Source organism: Hemitrygon akajei, chromosome 9 (genome assembly GCF_048418815.1).
Source record: "Hemitrygon akajei chromosome 9, sHemAka1.3, whole genome shotgun sequence".
In the NCBI taxonomy this organism is placed as follows: Eukaryota; Metazoa; Chordata; class Chondrichthyes; order Myliobatiformes; family Dasyatidae; genus Hemitrygon; species Hemitrygon akajei.
Window position 1 is genome coordinate 161,186,763 of NC_133132.1, and position 21,242 is coordinate 161,208,004.

The following is a 21,242-nucleotide window of genomic DNA, read 5'->3' on the forward strand; positions in this document are numbered from 1 at the left end:
CGCACCTGAGGACTCTAAGAAATTCAGAGTCCAGCAGAGGAGGACAAAGGGCTTAATTAGGAAAGGGAAAAAAGATTATGAGAGAATGCTGGCAGGGAACATAAAAACTGACTGTAAAAGCTTTTATAGATATGTGAAAAGAAAAAGATTGGTCAAGACAAATGTAGGTCCCTTACAGTCAGAAACAGGTGAATTGATCATAGGGAACAAGGACATGGCAGACCAATTGAATAACTACTTTGGTTCTGTCTTCACTAAGGAGGACATAAATAATCTTCCGGAACTAGTAGGGACCGAGGGTCTAGTGAGATGGAGGAACTGAGGGAAATACATGTTAGTAGGGAAGTGGTGTTAGGTAAATTGAAGGGATTAAAGGCAGATAAATCCCCAGGGCCAGGTGGTCTGCATCCCAGAGTGCTTAAGGAAGTAGCCCAAGAAATAGTGGATGCATTAGTGATAATTTTTCAAAACTCCTTAGATTCTGGATTAGTTCCTGAGGATTGGAGGGTGGCTAATGTAACCCCACTTTTTAAAAAAGGAGAGAGAGAAAAACTGGGGAATTATAGACCAGTTAGTCTGACATCGGTGGTGGGGAAAATGCTAGAGTCGATTATCAAAGATATGATAACAGCACATTTGGAAAGCGGTGAAATCATTGGACAAAGTCATGTCTGACGTATCTTATAGAATTTTTTGAAGATGTAACTAGTAGAGTGGATAGGGGAGAGCCAGTGGATGTGGTATATTTAGATTTTCAAAAGGCTTTTGACAAGGTCCCACACAGGAGATTAGTGTGCAAACTTAAAGCACACGGTATTGGGGGTATGGTATTGATGTGGATAGAGAATTGGTTGGCAGACAGGAAGCAAAGAGTGGGAGTAAACGGGACCTTTTCAGAATGGCAGGCAGTGACTAGTGGGGTACCTCAAGGCTCAGTGCTGGGATCCCAGTTGTTTACAATATATATTAATGATTTAGACGAGGGAATTAAATGCAGCATCTCCAAGTTTGCGGATGACACAAAACTGGGCGGCAGTGTTAGCTGTGAGGAGGATGCTAAGAGGATGCAGGGTGATTTGAATAGGTTAGGTGAGTGGGCAAATTCATGGCAGATGCAATTTAATGTGGATAAATGTGAGGTTATCCACTTTGGCTGCAAGAACAGGAAAACAGATTATTATCTGAATGGTGGCCGATTAGGAAAAGGGGAGATGCAACGAGACCTGGGTGTCATTGTACACCAGTCATTGAAGGTGGGCGTGCAGGTACAGCAGGCGGTGAAAAAGGCAAATGGTATGTTGGCATTCATAGCAAAAGGATTTGAGTACAGGAGCAGGGAGGTTCTACTGCAGTTGTACAAGGCCTTGGTGAGACCACACGTAGAGTATTGTGTGCAGTTTTGGTCCCCTAATCTGAGGAAAGACATTCTTGCCATAGAGGGAGTACAAAGAAGGTTCACCAGATTGATTCCTGGGATGGCAGGACTTTCATATGAAGAAAGACTGGATCGACTAGGCTTATACTCACTGGAATTTAGAAGATTGAGGGGGGATCTTATTGAAACGTATAAAATTCTAAAGGGATTGGACAGGCTAGATGCAGGAAGATTGTTTCCGATGTTGGGGAAGTCCAGAACGAGGGGGTCACAGCTTAAGGATAAAGGGGAAGCCTTTTAGGACCGAGTTGAAGAAAAACTTCTTCACATAGAGAGTGGTGAATCTGTGGAATTCTCTGCCACAGGAAACAGTTGAGGCCGGTTCACTGGCTATATTTAAGAGGAAGTTAGATCTGGCCCTTGTGGCTAAAGGGATCAGGGGGTATGGAGAGAAAGCAGGTACAGGGTTCTGCATTGAATGATCAGCCATGATCATACTGAATGGCGGTGCAGGCTTGAAGGGCCGAATGGCCTACCCCTGCACCTATTTTCTATGTTTCTATGTCTGTTGGGTTAAGAAAAGTTTAATAATTAACAAAGCAAGCACCAAGACAGTTGCACAGCATTAACTACTGTACATATTTCCAGCATCTGTAGAATTTCTTGTGTTAACTTGTTTCATAGTTTATGTTATTTTCAGAACTAAGGAAAATATTAAATATTTTCAAATGTCTTGAGTATTCTGTTTTATGAGCTTCATGTGATAGATCATTGTGGCAAATAGGCTTTGTGTCACCAAAGATCATTGACATAAATGAAATTATATAATTTACATACTCCTGCTTTTGAAATCTAAAGTATATTTTCTTTTTCTACAGCTTAAATATTAAGAAGCTTGACATTGAATAGTAGGAAAGCTAGGTGGAATAATATTCCCTTGCTCCTGGCTTTCTGTTGCTAATTTCTGTTTCTGAGTTTAAAGCCATTTATTAACTTTTGCTTTGTAGTTTTCAGAGACAGCATTTTAATTATGCTTTGAGATAGCCAATAAAAATATCACTGTTAGTACTTGAGTTCTCTTGTCACACTGACTGAATTATTCAAATCCTCCTCCAGATTTTGACTTGGATACTCTTTAGCGTTGTGATATTGTGTTGGGTCTTGGTTCTCATTGCAAAGGATTTTTTGTTTTGATGAGACTGATGACATGTAATGGTAAACAATGTGTATGTGTTTTTTTTTGGAAGGAGAAAGAATTAGAAGCCAATAAAAAAGAAAAAGTGAAGGAAGCAAAACTGGAAGCTGACGTAAAGCTACTAAGAAAAGAGAATGAAGCCCTGCGACGACATATAGCGGTTCTACAAGCTGAAGTGTACGGTGCAAGGCTAGCAGCCAAGTATCTGGATAAAGAGCTAGCGGGCAGGTAAGCAGTGGCTCACAATTACTGACTATTACCACAATTCTAACTAAAAAGCAGTCTAGCTCTGTGCATTTGGTAAATGACTTAGAATTGTAGAGTCATAGAGCACTACAGAAAAAAAACAGGTCATCTCACAGGCTGATCAGTTACATTCTGCCTTTTCCCATCAAACTGCACTTGGACCATCACCCTCCATCCCCTCCTATCCCTGTGCCAATCCAGACTTCTCTAAATGTAATAACTTGAGTTTAGATATCTACATTTTCACAGTTAAATTTAGATATTGATCCAACTGGTAAAGAGACATACAAAACATAACAGAAAATTTGGGAAAATCTACAAAGTCTAGTTATTATGGTGAAAGGAAGAACTTTCCTGTTGAATAGTCACATTTAAAGATTCACTCTATATTTTCTCAGTTTTTGTTACGCCTCAGACAACATAGTGATCAGTTATTAATTCTATTGACTGGCCCTTGGGTAATGTCTTCGCAGAGATTGCAAATAGATAGAGAGATAGATACTTTATTGATCCTAAATGAAATTACCTTGTCACAGTAGCACTACAAGTGCACAGATATAAATGTTCAATATGTAAGCATGGGATTCCTTTATGTCTTTCTGTTTTGCTCCACATCCCAAGATTTGCTAGCTTATTTGGTTACTGAAAATAATTTCTTCATCTCAGGTTAATAGCAAGAAAAGACTCAAAGGAAAGTTGATGTACATTGTTTGCGAGAATAAATTGCGGATATACAGGGAAGTTGAAGAATGGGAACGGGATCAATACGATTATTCCACTGGAAGCCAGTATGGAGCCAGTGGGCCGAACAGCCAGCGTCAATATAAGATTCTGTTCCATTAAAATGAAAATGGGTCTGAATCTGATTTAAATATAACTTCTTTAAGAAACCACCATTTATTTTTAGAGAACACAAAGTGCTGGAGGAACTCAACAGGTCAGGCAGCATCTGTGGAAAGGATTGAAGAGTTGACATTTCGACCCAAGACCCATTCCATTCCATAGATGCTGCCTGCTCTGCTGAGTTTCTCCAGCATTTTGCATGAGTTACTCTGGATTTCTAGCATCTGCTGAATCTCATGATTATGAATTGTAGCATCTTTTTTTTAAAACCTCCTAATTGTTAATATGTTTCATGCAGGGTCCAACAAATCCAGCTTTTGGGTCGAGACATGAAAGGACCTGCTCATGATAAACTCTGGAACCAGCTAGAAGCAGAAATACATCTTCATAGACATAAAACAGTTATTAGGGCATGCCGAGGACGCAACGACCCTAAACGACCCTTGCCCACGCCACCTGGACATGTACACAAAATTTCAAATTTCACTCTTCTAACTAAAGATAATGTTTACTAGTATATTAGCTTGTTTTATTAAGAACCTTCCAAATGATGAAATTCTCCTTGAGCCTCAATAAGAGGTACAAAGTTTGAGATTGAAACATATCTCTAGGTTGAAGTATTACTTCAGTTCTTGATCTTGCTTATGTCTTTAGGAGTGTTTTCAAATGGTGTAAGCGTTCATCTGTCAACATTTCTAATGAATACTTAATAGGTTTTAGTTATCTGATTTGTGCAAATGGTTATTGTATTTATGAACATATTAAAGCAAAGAGTATTATTTTCATTATTACCTTACCTATGCAATTCATATAATTCTTTTACTACTTTCACAAGATTCCTCAAGGCAACCAAAACCACAGAAACCTTAGCAGAAAACAAATGTATGTGCTCAATTTAGATTCAACTGGTGCATGTTTGGGAAACCCTGGTCTGTGATGACATTATGATTGGCGTAATCAAATACTGACAGTGATAGTGCAGAACAAATGAGGGTTAAGTAGAGAAATTGAAGTGTGGACGTGTGGAGTTGCAAATGGAAGAAGCAGTTGACTTAACTTTAATCAAATACATGTTGGGCATTTTAATGCACTCATTTCAAATTGACCTACTGTAATTTTATAATACAGTAAAATCAATCTACATGAGGAATTTTGTTGTAACTAGGAACTTAAACAATTACAATTTTAGGCTGTAAATCCCGACTTAGACGCTTGACTATTTACCAAGAATTTTCTGCCGTACACAAGAGGTATGATTGAAGTGCAGAGAGACCTTCACACCTCTGTACATCATAGGCTTAGGCAGATATAGTACATGTCAATTTTATAAGAAGTTTACTTCAATAAAGAGTGTAATATATAAATCTCTATCAGTGCTGGAGTATTTAAACAATTTTAGTTCTGAAAGTTGAATAATAGTATTACAGGATTTACCTTTTCATAAAAATCAAAATTTTTATTTGATGATGCCCTTTCAAAATCTTAATTAGATCTTAATTAATATTTTTCATTGTTTTCCACAAAATTAGATTTGACTGGAATGTGTGTTCTTAATTAAAATATAAAAATAACTTCAGGTGCTGGACATGAGAAATAAACACAGTGCAATTCAAGCATTTCAGATTGAAGACTCTTCATCAGGGTTCTGATGAATTGCCTTCATTCTGAATAATTCTGTTTTACTTTCTACAATTATAATCTTAATGCTTAAAATTCCAACAGCTGGCTATTAGTGAATTATGTACTTATTTTTGCATTAGAAGATTTTTTTCTAATGTTTAAAAAGCATAGTTATGTTAAATTATTTCATAAATTGCTCAATTTTATAAGATTTTAAAGAAGTATCACAAGGGTTTTCCCTGCTTTTCACATTTAAAAATTATTTATCCGTTCCTCTTTCCTGAAATTAGGATCCAGATATAATTAGAAAGACCCAAGGAGTTGGGCCAATTCGCAAAGTACTGTTGGTTAAAGAGGATCATGAAGGACTTGGTATATCGATTACAGTAAGTCTGCTGTAACATTAATCCAGGTTTATTTTGTTGTAGTAATGAAAACACTGATGTTAACTCAAAACAGAAACTTCATATGAGTATTAATTGTAATGGTTAATTTTATTTAATTTGAATGATGAGCAGCATACGTTTGATCTTTAACTCATGTGAGTTTTAATTTATAATCCCTCAACACTTATTTCAATTTTAATTTCAAATTCTTATGGAATTGGCCAATATTAGTCATCACAATGTGTAATCTTAATTGCCTATAACTTTTTCTTGATTTATCACCTATGTCCTCAAACATTGAAAATCAACATTATAACAGGTTATTTGGATTCAACAGGTAATTTGGATTCTATTTATGGAATAGCTGTTGTATGTCAATGAAGTTTCACAGGTTGAAGGTTTATGAAGGGCTACTCATGGAGTTGTAGATTTGTTGCAGAATAAAACTCATGTTTGTTCTTAAATTTGGTATCCACAGCTTCAAGATTAATGTTCTTTAAAAATTAGCAGAGACTGATAATGTTCCATGATATCCACAAAGTCAATAAGCTTAGACTCTCCTGCTTCATAAGTATGAGGTTGTGAGCAGAGTGTATCTGAGTTTTATATTTTTAATAAAATTTACTGTACCAGTTTGGGGTTAGTTGATTCTTCTGAAAGATTTAAATGGAAAGGTTTAAAAAAGTAGAGTAGAAAAATAAGGCTTGGATAACTTTTGTGTAATTGATAGCACTTGCAACAGTAGAATTAGCGTTTATAGCTGTAGTTCTTGTATATGGTTCGTTTCAAGACCTTATCACTTAATAGATTGTGTGCATATATAAACAAGATAGAAAATTGGAGACAGTGGAAAGATAGCAAAGTCAACTTTGAAGAGAAGTATATTGTAGGAACATTTTAGGTAGATTTGAGATTAAGGATTTATAGTACAGAATCCACAGATTCATTGTAACACACACAAAATGCTGGAGCAACTCAGTAAGTCAGGCAGAACTTATGGAAATAGTCATAGAAAGCTACAGCACAGAAACAGGCCCTTCGGTCCATGTTAAACCATATAAACTGCCTAGTCCCATGGATCTGCACGTGAACCATAGCTCTCCATATTCCTCCCATCCATGTACCTATCCAAACTTCGCATGATACTCCAAAACTGCACACGATATTCCAAATTAGGCTTCACCAACGCCTTATGCAACTTCAACATAACATCTCAACTCATGTAGTCATTACTTTGATCCATGAAGGCCAATGTGCCTAAAGCTTTCTTTATGACCCTATCTATCTGTGACGACAATTCCAATTAATTATAGACCTGTATTCCTAGATCTCTTTGTCCTACTGCACTTCTCAGTACCCTACCGTTCACTGTGTAAGACCTACCCTAGTTCGTCCTCCCAAAGTACAACACTTCACACGTGTCTGCAATGTATTGCATCTCACGACGAAATCTGCAGATGCTGGAAGTTCAAACAGCACACACAAAATGCTGTGTTCCACCAGCATTTTGTGTGTGATGTATTGCATCTGCCATTTTTCAGCCCATTTTCCCAGCTGATCCAGTTCCCGTTGCTATATTTGATAGTTTTCCTTGCTGTCCATTACATCCCCCAATCTTGGTGTCATCTGCAAATTAACTGATCCAGTTAACCACATTATCATCCAGATTGTTGATATAGGTTACAAACAACACCGTTCCCTGCAGCACTCTGCTAGTCACGGGCTACAGTTAGAGAGGTAATCACCGACTACTACTCTCTGCTTCTCTCACAAAGCCAGTGTCTAACCAAATCTTGAGTGTCTCATCTCGAATGCCAAACATCTGAATTTTCTTGACCAACCTCCCATGCAGGACCTTGTCAGATGCCTTGCTAAAGTCCATGTAGACAACATCCACTACCTTTGTTATCTTTCCTCAAACAACTTGATAAGATTGGTTAGACACGATCTACCACACACAAAGCTATGCTGACTATCCTTAGTCAGTCCCTGTCTATCTAAGTATTCACATATCTGGCCCCCTAGAATACCTTCCAATAACTTTCTCACTACTGATGTCAGGTTCACTGGCCTAAATCATGTTCCTGGTTTATTCTTAGTGTCTTTCTTAAATAACGGAACAATATTAGCTATGCTCCAATCCTCTGGTACTTCACCCATTGCTAAGGATGATTTAAGTATCTCTGCTAGTGCCCCTGCAATTTCTGCACTTGCATCCCACAGGGTTCGAGGTAACTCCTTGACAAGCCCTGGGGATTTGTCCACCTTTATTTGTCTCAAGATAGCTAACTCCTTCTCCTCTGTAATCTTTATAGAATCCATGACCTTGCTGCTGCTTTGCCTCACTTCTATAGACTCTGTGTCCATCTGAGTAAACACAGATGCAAAAAATCCATTTAAGATCTCCTCCATCTCTTTCGGCTCCACCTATAGATTACCATTCTGATCTTCCAGAGGACCAGTTTTGTCCATTGCAATCCTTTTACACTAAACATATCTGTAGAAGCCATTTGGGTTCTCCTTCACTGTGTCCGCTAGAGCAACGTCTTGCTTTCTTTTAGCCTTCTTGGTTTGCTTCTTAAGTGTTATCTTCATTTCTTATACTCCTCAAGTGCTTCATTTCTTCCTACCTGCCTATACCTGTTATGCACCTCATTTTTGTTTCTTAACTAGGACCTCAATATCTCTCAAAAACTAAGGTTACCTAAACTTGTTAACTTGCCTTTTGTTCTGACAGGCACATTTCAGCTTTGTACTCTCAAAATTTCATTTTTGAAGGCCTCCCACTTACTAAGTATACCTTTTCCAGAAAACAGCCTGTCCCAATCCATGCTTGCCAGATCCTTTCTGACCTCATCAAAATTGGCTTTTCTCCAATTTAGAATCTCAGCCCGACAACTTTTCCATAATTACCTTTAGACTAATGGCATTATGATCACTAGATGAAAAGTGTTCCCCTACACAAACTTCTCATTCACTAATAGGAGATCAAGTTTTGCACAGTATCGTGTGACTTCTACGTACTGATTATGGAAGCTTCCCTGAACACATTTGACAATCTCTATCCCATCTAGTCCTTTTACATTATGGGAGTCCCAGTCATTATGAGGAAAGTTAAAATCACGTACTATCACGATTTTGTGTTTCTTGCAACAGTCTGTGATCTTTCTACAAATTTGTTCCTCTAAATCCAGACTTTACAAGCTGAAACCCTTCTTCAGGGCTGGAAAGAAAGGGGGAAGATGATAGAATAAAAATCATTTTCATATTCATAAATTCATAACAACTGAATAGCTAAATTATGAGATGTGAAGAATTAATGAATGGATGATGTAATAATCACATCTGTAGGGGATTGGCAAAATAAGCTAATCCTAGTCAGTTGGTTATGAGAACGTTGTGAACTGTGAGATTGTTGGGCCCTGAAGAAATTTTGTACCTCTGTATTCAAATTACCAACTTGGTAGTTGAGTAAAATCTAGGCTTTGACTCTCAATTCCATATCAACCAAGAGACAAAGGTGGTAGTGAAGAGTTAAATGAGTTTAGCTGGAGCAAATGGCACCTTCTCAGAATTTTATTCTGATTGGAAAATACTACGTGAGTTCTCGTATTTCAGATTTATTCAAAATTATGTGTTATATGATTATTGGAGATTATATAAATACAGACAAAAATTCTCTCTGTATATTTAGGAAAATGTGTATGCATTAAAATTTGTTTGTGTTTGTTTATAAAATTTCCATTACATTACTCAATTATCCTAAACAGTTTTTCCTTGAGCTAAGAGTGACTGATCCAAATTGTGTTAGTGTGTACAGCACAGAAACAGGCCTTCAATTCATTATGCTTATTTATTTATTTATCTTTGTTCATTTATACTAATCCCATTTCCCTGCATTAGGAATATCTCTTAAGCATAATGATTACATCTGACTTCATCACTGCTTCTGGTAATGGGTTCCAGATATCAATCACTCTGCGTACGTAAAACCTTTACTTTATATCCTCTTTAATGTTCTTCTCTTCCTAAAGCTGTTCCTGCTTGTTTTTTCACAGCTCTTCGATGAGAAAGGAATTCTATTTATCTGTCCAATACTTCATAAAATTTTATGCACCTCTATTAGCTTATTTTCCATGGAAAATAAATCGAGCCTCTCCAATCTCCCCCATTAACTAAAGTCCTCCAATCTAGATGACACCCTGCGGCGTCTCTTTGACACTCTCTCCATCACAACCACGTCCTTCCTTTAATATGGCAACCAGAATTGTACACCAGTTGTGAGGTAATCTACAATATTAGAGTTCCACAATATAACATATGATGGTTTCAAGAGAGCCATTCTTGCAATGGACATTCATAATGAAAGAGTTTTATTCCCTTTAAAAATGATTAATTGTGATGAAATTCCAGGACAATATTGAAATATGATAGGGTCTTTTAAAAGACTCCTGGACAGGTACATGGAGCTTAGTAAAATAGAGGGCTATGGGTAACCTTAGGTAATTTCTAAGGTAAGGACATGTTTGGCCCAGCTTTATGGGCCAAAGGGCCTGTATTGTGCTGTAGGTTTTCTATGTTCTATGAGTATAAAATGCTTAGACGTTTTCAGTGTTCAGTCATGAACTAAATGCAACATCTTTCTGAATTGTAAAACAGGGTGGCAAGGAGCATGGAGTCCCAATTCTAATATCAGAAATCCACCCAGGCCAGCCTGCTGAGCGATGTGGTGGCCTTCATGTTGGAGATGCCATACTAGCTGTTAATGGAATAAATTTAAGAGATGCAAAACACAAAGAAGCTGTTACAATCCTTTCCCAGCAGGTAAATGAAGAGACCAACGTGGTATAAAGGTGTATGTGTGGTTGCCAAAGTATTGCTTGTGAATGTGAAGCCTTGAGCTTGTGGTTACTCTATATTTGAAATGTTAATCTGGCTTTATTCTCCATGGTTTCATTATAACAGTTGGCCCTCCTTATCCATGGGGTATTAGTTCTGGGACCCCCCCCACGGATACCAGAAAATGCGGATGCTCAAGTCCTTTATTTAACCTGTGTCAGTGTGGTAGACCTTAGGACTCGGCAGAGCTCCAGACCTTATTTAACCTGTCTCAGTGCGGTGGACTTTAGGACATGGCGGAGCTCAGGAACTGCTGCCTGTTCCATTGACGGAAAACGATCACGATTGAAAATAAAGTGGAAATAATAAAGCAATCGGAAAGAGGTGAAATGCCATTGGTCATCGGAAAAGCGTTAGGCTACAGTCGGTCAATGATCGGAACAATTTTAAAGGATAAAGTGAGAATAATCGAGCATGTGAAAGGCCCTGCCCCAATGAAAGCTACAATTATTACTAAGCAACACAGTGATTTAATTATTGAAATACATACGTTTCCCAAGGGTTTTATATGCATAGAAAGGTAAAATATATGCTATATACTAAGACAAATGTTTGACTAACTGACGCTAAGTAATACCGGATGTACCTGTTCCAACTTAGCTTCCGGTTTTCTTTTTCGATCCCGATCCGCGGTAACCTATGCGACATCCTCCTGTATACTTTAAATCATCTCTAGATTACTTATAAAACCTAATACAATATAAATGCTATGTAAATAGATGTTACACCGTATTGTTTAGGGAATGCTGACAAGAAAAAAAAAAGTCTGTACATGCTCAAACAACAAGTGCTGGAGAGAGAACTTCCGGGTTTTCCTGATCTGAGGGTGGTTGAATCTGTGCATTCGGAACCCCCGGATAAGGAGGGCCGACTGTACTTCATATTTGCAACATGTTTACCTTTTATTCCAACCTTGTAGTGTGTGAAGGAAGAGAAGTGGGTACAGTTACTATTACAAGGGAGAAGATGCTCAAAAACCTGAAAGCCAAAGCTGAAAAGGTACACATGTCGCCTGGACCAGATGAACTGCACGCTAGGGTTCTGAAAGGGGTAGTGTTAGAAATGGGGTGGCATTAGAAATGATCTTTCAAAAATCATTGAACTCTAGTATGGTGACAGAGGACTAGAAATGGTCACTTCACTCTTTAAGAAAGGAGGAAGGCAGCAGAAAGAAATTATAGACCAGTTACCCTGACCTGAGTGGATTGGGAAAATGCTAGAGTCTGTTGCTAAGGATGAGGTGATGGAGTACTTGGTGACACAGGACAAGATAATACAAAGTCAGAATGGTTTCCTTCAGGGAAATCCTGCCTGATGAACCTGTTGGAATTCTTTGAGGAGATTACAAGTAGGATAGATAAAGCGGATGCAGCGGATGTTGTATATTTGGATTTTCAGAAGGCCTTTGACAAGATGCCACACGTGAGGCTGCTTACCAAGTTAAGAGCCCATGGTATTACAGGAAAGTTACTAACATGGTTAAAGTGTGATAAGTATGTTGGCTGATTGGTAGGAGGCAGCAAGTGGGAGTAAAAGGATCCTTTACTGGTTGGCTGCCAGTGACCAGTGGTGTTCCGTAAGGGTCGGTGTTGGGACCACTTCTTTGTACGTTGTATATAAACGATTTAGATGATGGAATAGATGGCTTTGTTGCCGAGTTTGCAGATGATACAAAGACTGGTGGAGGGGTAGGTAGTGTTGAGGAAATGGGTAGGGTGCAGAAGGACTTAGATTAGGAGAATGGGCAAGAAAGTGGCAAATGAAATACAGTGTTGGAAAATGCATGGTCATGCACTTTGGTAGTAGAAATAAATGTGTGGACTGTTTTCTAAATGGGGGAGAAAATCCAGGAATCTGAGATGCAGAGGGACTTGGGAGTCCTTGTGCAATACACCCTGAAGGTTAACTTGCAGGTTGACTCAGTGGTGAGGAAGGGAAATGCCATGTTAGCATTCATTTCAAGAGGTCTAGAATACAACAGCATGGATGTGATACTGAGGCTTTATAAGGCACTGGTGAGGCTTCACTTTGAGTATCGTGAACAGTTTTGAGCCCCCTCATCTTAGAAAAGACTTGCTCACATTGGAGAGGGTCCAGAGGAGGTTCACAAGGGTGATTCCAGGAATGAAAGGGTTATCATACCAGGAAAGTTTGATGGCTCTGGGTCTGTACTTGCTGGAATACAGAAGGATGAGGGGGGGATCTTATTTGAAATCTTTTGAATGTTGAAAGGCCTAGATGGAGTAGATGTGGAAAGTATGTTTCCCATGGTGGGAGAGTCTAGGACAAGAGGGCATAGTTTCAGGGTGCCTAAGGTATGGGCACAGTACTGTATTTGTCAGTGTGGAGTGGAGAACAAGTTTGTAAATCTGGTGGGAGCAAAGAATGTTGGGAATGGCGAGGATGGAGTGCCGTGGGAGAGTGTGGCAAAGAAGTAGTGGTAGGGGTGGGGGCTGGCACGGGTACAGACACACCCAGCCCTGAGACACCAGACATTTGATTTCAAACAATTGGTTTATTGATCATTACAGAAAGTCTTTCTGGTGCTTCTCACTCTCTCCCCTCTCCCCTCCCCTTTACCCAACCATGATTTCCCTCTTCCTGTCCCCTTCCCATTCTCAATCCTGAATGGAGACCCATATCAGAATAGGTTTATCAGCCCTCACATATATGTCATCAACTTTTTTGAGACAGCAGTACAGTGCAATACATAAAATTACTACAGTACTGTGCAAAAGACTTGGGCACCCTAGCTATATATATGTGCCTATGACTTTGTACAGTACTGTACATCTTAACCTTGTATAATCTCATAATCATGTTTAGTCAAACATATTTCATCAGGAGATAATCTGTGTTCAAGCTGGTTAATAGCAAGTACACACTGTATATGCCACAGACAGTAATGACCAGCTTTAGCAGGGGAGGTTTTCATTATCCATACTTGATGTTGAATGCTAGATGCTCATAATGAGTGTGACTATTGTTAAGAAACTCATCTGACATTGACATATAATTACAAAACTTTACCTCAGAGTCTTTATATTCTGCAGTGAATGATTTATCTCTTTACACCATAATGTCTTACCACCATCGACAAGATGCAAGAATGTGATGGAATATTCTCAATTTTCCAGTGATGATAAAACAGTGGCAAGATATTTCCAAATCATTATGGTGTGTTATTTGATGGGACTCCGTGGATACTTTTGGTCCCATGTTTCTGCCCTTGTCCTTCTTGATGATAAAGGTAGATTTGCAAGGTGGGCGCCCAGGCATGGTGAAACAGTAACGAAGGGAATGAATGAATTTTCACTCCTAACAGGCTATTTGTTCAGAATGATGTTGAACTTGAGTATCGTTGGAATCACAACGATCCAGATAAGTGGGGAGTATTCCATTATACTCCTAATCACCCCTGATCTGTGGAAAAGTTTAGGATGGTGTCAGGAAATCAGCAATTGTTGCAAGATATTTAGGATCTTACCTGCTCTTTTATGTGGCTTGTCCATCTGTGTTTTGCAGATTAATGGATGCCTATATTGATGATATTCAATGATCAGGTTTTCTTTTGTTTGATGTGGTCACTGCCAGGGACTTTTGTTGTGAATGTTACTGGCCACTTGGCAGCCCATTTATGAATCTGGGAAAGAGATGGTAGATTAATTCAATTCAACAGGATTAAGGAAAACCCCACGGCGTTCTACAAGTACTGTATGTGAAGAGCAAGAGGATAAGATGTGAGAGAATAGGACCAATCAAGGGTGACAGTGGAAAAGTATGTATGGAACTGGAGGAGATGGCAGAGGTACTTAATGAATACTTTGCTTCAATATTCACTACGGAAAAGGCTCTTGGCGATTGTAGTGATGGCTTGCAGCAGACTGAAAAGCTTGAGCATGTAGATATTAAGGAAGACGATGTGCAGCAGCTTTTGGAAAGCATCAAGTAAGTCACCGGGGTTGGACAGGATGTACCCCCAGGCTGCTGTGGGAAGTGAGGGAGGAGATTGCTGAGCCTCTGGTGATAATCTTTGCATCATCAATGAGGACGGGAGAGGTTCCGGAGGATTGGAGGGTTGCGGATTCAAGAAAGGGAGTAGAGATAGCCCAGAAAATTATAGACCAGTGAGTCTTACTTTAGTGGTTGGTAAGTTGATGAAAAAGATCCTGAGAAGCAGGATTTATGAACATTTGGAGAGGCATAATATGATTAAGAATAGTCAGCATGGCTTTGTCAAAGACAGGTTGTGTCTTACGAGCCTGATTGAATTTTTTGAGGATGTGACTAAACACATTGATGAAGGAAGAGAAGTAGATGTAGTGTATATGGATTTCAGCAAGGCATTTGATAAAGTACCTCATGCAAGGTTTATTGAGAAAGTAAAGAGGCATGGGATCCAAGGGGACATTGCTTTGTGGATCCAGAACTGGCTTGCCCACAGAAGGCTACGAGTGGTTGTAGACGGGTCATATTCTGCATGAAGGCCGGTGACCATCGGTGTGCCTCAGGGATCTGTTCTGGAACCCCTGCTCTTTATGATTTTTATAAATGACCTGGATGAGGAAGTGGAGGGATGGGTTAGTAAATTTGCTGATGACACAAAGGTTGGGAGTGTTGTGGATAGTGTGGAGGGCTGTCAGAGGTTACAGCGGGACATTGATAGGGTGCAAAACTGGGCTGAGAAGTGGCAGATTGAGTTCAACCCAGATAAGTGTGGTTCATTTTGGAAAGGTCAAATATGATGGCTGAATGTAGCATTAATGGTAAGACTCTTGGCAGTGTGGAGGATCAGAGGGATGTTGGGGTCCAAGTCTATAGGACATTCAAAGCTGCTACACAGGTTGACTCTGTGGTTAAGAAGGCATATGGTGCATTGGCCTTCATCAATTGTGGGATTGCGTTTAAGAGCCGAGAGGTAATGTTACAGCTATAAAGGACCCTGGTCACACCCTACTTTGAGTACTGTGCTCAATTCTGGTTGCCTCACTACAGGAAGGACATGGAAACCATAGAAAGGGTGCAGAGGAGATTTACAAGGATGTTGCCTGAAATGGGGAGCATGCCTTAGAATAGGTTGGGTGAACTCGGCCTTTACTCCTTGGAGCGATGGAGGATGAGAGGTGACCTGATAGTGGTGTACAAGATAACGAGAGGCATTGATTGTGTGAAAAGTCAGAGGCTTTTCCCCAGGGCTGAAATGGCTAGCACAAGAGGGCATAGTTTTAAGGTGCTTGGAAGTAGGTACTGAGGAGATGTCAGGGGTAAGTTTTTTACGCAGAGTGGTGAGTGCGTGAGTAACAGGAACAATGTTGCAACATATTTGGATGGAATACTTGTTATAAATGGATTGCAGCCAAAATGGATGTGTGAAGAAATGAAACTTTAATCAAACATTTAGTCAAAAGGTGAAGTAGATTTTTACGTATGTATTTTGGTTTATAGAGGCTGTTTTTTAGGTGAGTGAGGGAATGGGGTACATTAAACAGTGTTTAGCTTGTGGGGAATGGTATTTGAAGGTTCATCTGTAGGCAAAAATATTTTCTTCGCATCTACTCAATTCCACTTTTTAATAATCTTAATATCCATATTAAAATCCTGAAGATGTTATACATGTAAAAAGTTCTAAGAAACTTATATCAAAGTACATGTATGGTCACCGCATACAACCATGAGATTAATTTCCTTGTGGGCATTCATAGTAAATACAAGAAACAAGAGAATCAAAGAAAGGCCGCCCCTAACAAACAGACAAGCATCAATGTGCAAAAGTCAACAAACTGCAAATACAACAGTAAAATAAGTAAGTAAATAAATTAATTAATTTATGATTTCTAGAACATGAGGTGAAGAGACCTTGAAAGTGAGTACATAGGTTGTGGGAATGGTTTAGTTGATCTGTGAGTAAGATTATCCCCTCTGCTTTAAGAGCGTGATAGTTGAGGGTTAATAATTGTTCCTGAAACTGATTGTGTGGGTTCTGAGGCTCCTGTATCTTCTTTCTGATGGCAGCAGTGAGAAGAGAGCATGGCCTGGATGATGGGGTTCCTTGATGCATGCTGCTTTCCTGCTTTCAATGGTGAGGAGGGCTGTACCTGTCATGGACTAAACCATATCCATTACTTTTTGTAGGCTTTTCCATGCAAGGGCATTGGCGTTTCCATACTAGGCTGTGATGCAACCAGACAGTATACTGTCCACTGTGCATCTATAGACATGCCGATTTTTTGCAAACTTCTAAGACAGCAGAGGCACTGCCGTGTATCTACATAATGGCACGTACATGGTGGACGCAGAATGATCCTCTGAAATGAACTTAGGAATTTATTGCTGACCTTCTCCTCCTCTGATCCTCTGATGAGAACTGGCTCAATGACCCTGCAGATTCCTCCTCCTGAAGTAAATAATCAGCTACTTGGTCTTGCTGACATTGAGTGAGAGGTTGTTGTTGTGATACCACTTAGCCAGATTTCAACCTTCCTCCTATTTGTTGATTCATCACCATCTTTGATTCGACCAATGACAGAGGTGTCATCAGCCAATTTAAAAATGTCATTGGAGCTGTGCTTAGCCTCACAGTTAAAAATATAAAATGACTAGAGCAGGGGGCTAAGCACACAGTTGCATATATTGATGGAGATTTTATAGGACATGTGGCTGCTGACTGGGCTCTGCCAGTGAGGAAATTGAGGATCTAGTTGTCGAAGGAGGTATTGAAGCCAACATCTTGGTTTATTAATTAATTTTGAGGGATGCCGAACTGTACTCAATGTAGAGCATCCTGATGTATACATCTTCACAGTCCAGATCTTCCTGGGTTGAGGGAAGAGCCAATGAAATGGCACCTATTTTTGACCTGTTGTGACAGTAGGCAAATTGGAATGGATCCAAATTATTCCTCAGGCAGGAGTTGATATATTTCATCACCAACCTCTCAAAGCACTTCATCACAGTGGATGTAAGTGCTACTGGACGATTGTCATTGAAGAAGGTTACCATGTTCTTCTTGGGTATAATTGAAGCTTGCTTGAAGCAGGTGGGTATTTCAGACTGCTGAAGTGAGAGGTTGATCAGTCTTTAGTTCTTGGCCAGGTAACCCATAAGGGCCGAATGCTTTCTGTGGGTTCACCCTCATGAAGGATGCTCTAACATTTGCTTCAGAGACTGAAATCACAGGGTCATCAGGGGCTGTGGGACTTTGTGAAGGAGGCTCCATATTTTGATGGTCAAAGTGAGCATAAAAGGCATTGAGCTCATCTGTGGGCAAAGCCATGTTGTCACCTATGTTGTTAGGTTTCACTTTGAAGGAGGTGATAGCATTCAAGTCCTGCTACAGCTGTCGAGGATTCTTCAGTGATTCAAGTTTAGTCTGGAATTGCCACTTTGCACATTAGATGGCTTTCTGGAGATCATACCTGGATCTCTTGTATTTTACTTGGTCGCTAGACTTGAATGCCACTGATCTGATCCTCAGCAGGTTGTGTATCTCGTAGTTCATCCAGGGCTTCTGTTGGGGAAGACTCTGAATTATATTGTGAGGACACACTCGCCTACAACTGTCTTATAAGTCCATGACAACTGTGGCACATTTGGTTTAGATCCTCTGAGTCCTTGAACACGGCCCAGTCTACCGAACTGAAGCAATCCTGTAGCCGCACCTCTGCCTCCTGTGACCACCTTTTCATTAACCTTATCTCTGGAGCCTTGCTCTGTAGCCTCTTCCTGTATGTAGGTAAGAGGAGGAAAGCCAAAAGATTAGATTTCCCAGAATGTGGTCTAGGCATGGAATGGTAGGCATTCATTCCTAATTGTAGTATAGCAGTCTTGAGTGTTGGTAGTACAGGTGATATGTTGAATATGATCGTGCAGAGATTTCTTAAACAAGCCTGATTGAAATCCCCGCTAATAGTTTGAAGAGCATGGGTGGGCTGTTTCTTATTTGCTGAAGGCGGCACTCAAAACATCAAGTGTCTGCTTAACAACGACCTTTGGCAGATTGTAATCTGCAGTGAGCATCATGGAGGAGAACTCTCTTGGCAAGTAGAACAGTCGGCACTTAATTATTAGGTGTTCCAGGTTGGGAGGACAAGAGTGTGAGATAAGCATGATAAAAAGACAAGTACAGGTAGTCCCCGAGTTACGAACGTCCGACCTAAGGACAACTCGTACTTACGAACTGAGGAGGACCCTGACCCCGCCTCTCTCTCCCCCCCCCGTTCTGGTTGGCTGGTGGCGCAGTGAGATCAGCGCCGGGCTGGAGAACATTTAACCTGTCTCATTGCTGGTGGTCCTTAGGACCTGGCGGACCTCGGGACCAGCCGCCCGCAGTGTTTCTGTTCCATTGACGGGAAGCGATCGCGTTTGAAAATAAAGTGGAAATAATAAAGCGTTTGGAAAGAGGTGAAACACCATCGGTCATTGGAAAAGCGTTAAGCTACAGTCGGTCAACAATCGGAACAATTTTAAATGATAACGGATAAAGTGAGAATAATGGAGCATATGAAAGGCCCCGCCCCGATGAAAGCTACAGTTATTACTAAGCAACGCAGTGGTTTAATTATCGGAATACATACGTTTCTTAAGTGTTATATGCATAGAAAGGTAAAATATATACTATATACTAAGACAAATGTTTGACTAACTGACGCTAAATAATACCAGATGTACTTGTTCCAACTTACATACAAATCCGACTTAAAGACGGACTCAGGAACAGAACTAGTAAGTAATCTGGGGACTGCCTGCATGTATGTTGCACTACACAAGTTTAACACAACTGCATGGGCAGTACGGTAGTGCAGAGTTATTACAGTGCCAGCAACCGAGTTGAAATTATGTCATGGTCAGTAAGGAGTTTGTACATTCTCCTTGTATCCATATGGGTTTCCTCCCACATTCTAAAGGTAGGTTAATTGGTCACATGAGTGTAACCATTGCGCTGGAAGTGCCCATTACTGTGCTGAATAAGAGCAGAAAATACCATGTTTTTCAATTTTATTGCTCTTATCATGAACTTTGGTATTCTGCTGCTTTCTTATAATCTCATTAAATTGTCACTATTTTTCATGATTTATTATTCTCTATTTATCCTCCTCACTTGGAAACTTATTTTCCAGGAAGCATGTGATACTTGTTCTTCCAAATAAAATGTATTATTTCAGATTTACATATATATAAAAAATAATTGATTAGTAAGTTAGTTTAAAATATACTCTGATGCTTTTTCAGAAAATACAGTAGATATTTGCAATTAGTTCAGTGACTTGAAACGTAGTTCGTACCTGTATCTTTCAGTAGACCATATGCAGCATGTCAAGTTTTTATTTCAGTATTGACAATAGTTTTTTTTTATAACGTTGAATTCTTTAACAGGACTTGACAACTTTATCTTTTTTTTTAAAGAGAGGAGAAATTGAGTTTGAAGTGGTATATGTTGCTCCAGAGATAGACTCTGATGATGAAAACGTGGATTATGAAGATGAGACTGGGCACCGTTATCGCTTGTATCTTGATGAATTGGAGGAAAGCAGAAACGCAGCTGTCAGTAGAAATGATGGAAGTGGGGACGCTAAATCGCTACCAGGTAAATGTTTGAAAATATACTTGGCTGTGGTGTTGTATAGCACAAAAATGCCCGAAGGTGTTAGATATGGAAAACTAACTTATATCAATACAAAATATTTCAAAGCATTCTGCAACTTTTGCATTATAATCACTGTTGTAGAGAAACATGGCAAAACAATCTGCAATTTCAAACTTAGATGTAATAAGTAATGCATGATTAGATGCAAAAAGTGTATTGGCCAAGGAAATGGGAATGTCTTCCAATCTCTTTTCAAATTGTTTCATGTCCTATCAAGATTAATCTATTGTCATAAGTTTATTAAAATATGGTACTTGCTCAGTGCTGACTTGACTTGAGCAATGAGCTCTTGGAGCTGGTACTTGAGCACAGAACTCCATCAATTCAGAGTTGAGAATACTATGCTCGACTGGGTCCTGATGAAGGTTCTCAGCCCGAAACATCAACTGTTTACTCTTTTCCATAGATGCTGCCTGGCCTGCTGAGTTCCTCCAGCATTTTGTGTGTGTTGATTAAATTGGACTTATTTGTTTTTATAGTGAAGTAGCGTTCATGGGTTGATGTCCCATTGAGGAATCTGATCCTCTGAAAATTGAAATATTTGCTGCAGGAGCACCTGTAAAAGGCCAAACTCTCCATCAGCAGGAGGACCCCCTTAACTTCAGATTCCACTAGCACTGTCATAATCTTGAGCATTTTGCAAGTTATATCTTTTCATCAAGTGATAAGTTAAGAATTACACATTCTATACTTTTAATCCAAGTGGTATCACAGCCTTCTGGAATAAAGTATGTCAAAATTAAAAGCTTGTTGTACTTTTTGCTGTAAATCCTGGGTAATACTGCCATTATTGTCACACTGAAATTAGCACTTTAATGGCCTGTTACTTGTAACATTATCCCATCAACAATGGTGTTGTGTATTTAATATTTGAGTAATCTTGTATATTTATTGGTTGACAAAGCATTCTTGTTTGTTTAAATAATAAACTGAGTTGTATGTATAAATACATAAATTGCATGCGTCATCTCACCACACTTAAAGTAAACATGAAGTTAGACTCACGTTTCAGACTCCCATGTTTTCCTTTGAATT

General features: G+C 39.4%; 1 protein-coding gene across 2 annotated transcripts in view; it reads left to right on the forward strand.

Moving 5' to 3' along the window:
• The window catches only part of gopc (golgi-associated PDZ and coiled-coil motif containing), a 54,916-nt gene that overhangs the window by 30,985 nt on the left and 2,689 nt on the right, over positions 1 to 21,242 (forward strand). For both annotated transcript variants that reach the window (XM_073057404.1, XM_073057405.1), the window contains 5 exons: positions 2,623 to 2,798; positions 3,958 to 4,123; positions 5,570 to 5,665; positions 10,325 to 10,489; positions 19,967 to 20,147. In XM_073057404.1, the coding sequence (XP_072913505.1) occupies positions 2,623 to 2,798; positions 3,958 to 4,123; positions 5,570 to 5,665; positions 10,325 to 10,489; positions 19,967 to 20,147 (784 nt within the window). The remainder of the gene's footprint in view (positions 1 to 2,622; positions 2,799 to 3,957; positions 4,124 to 5,569; positions 5,666 to 10,324; positions 10,490 to 19,966; positions 20,148 to 21,242) is intronic.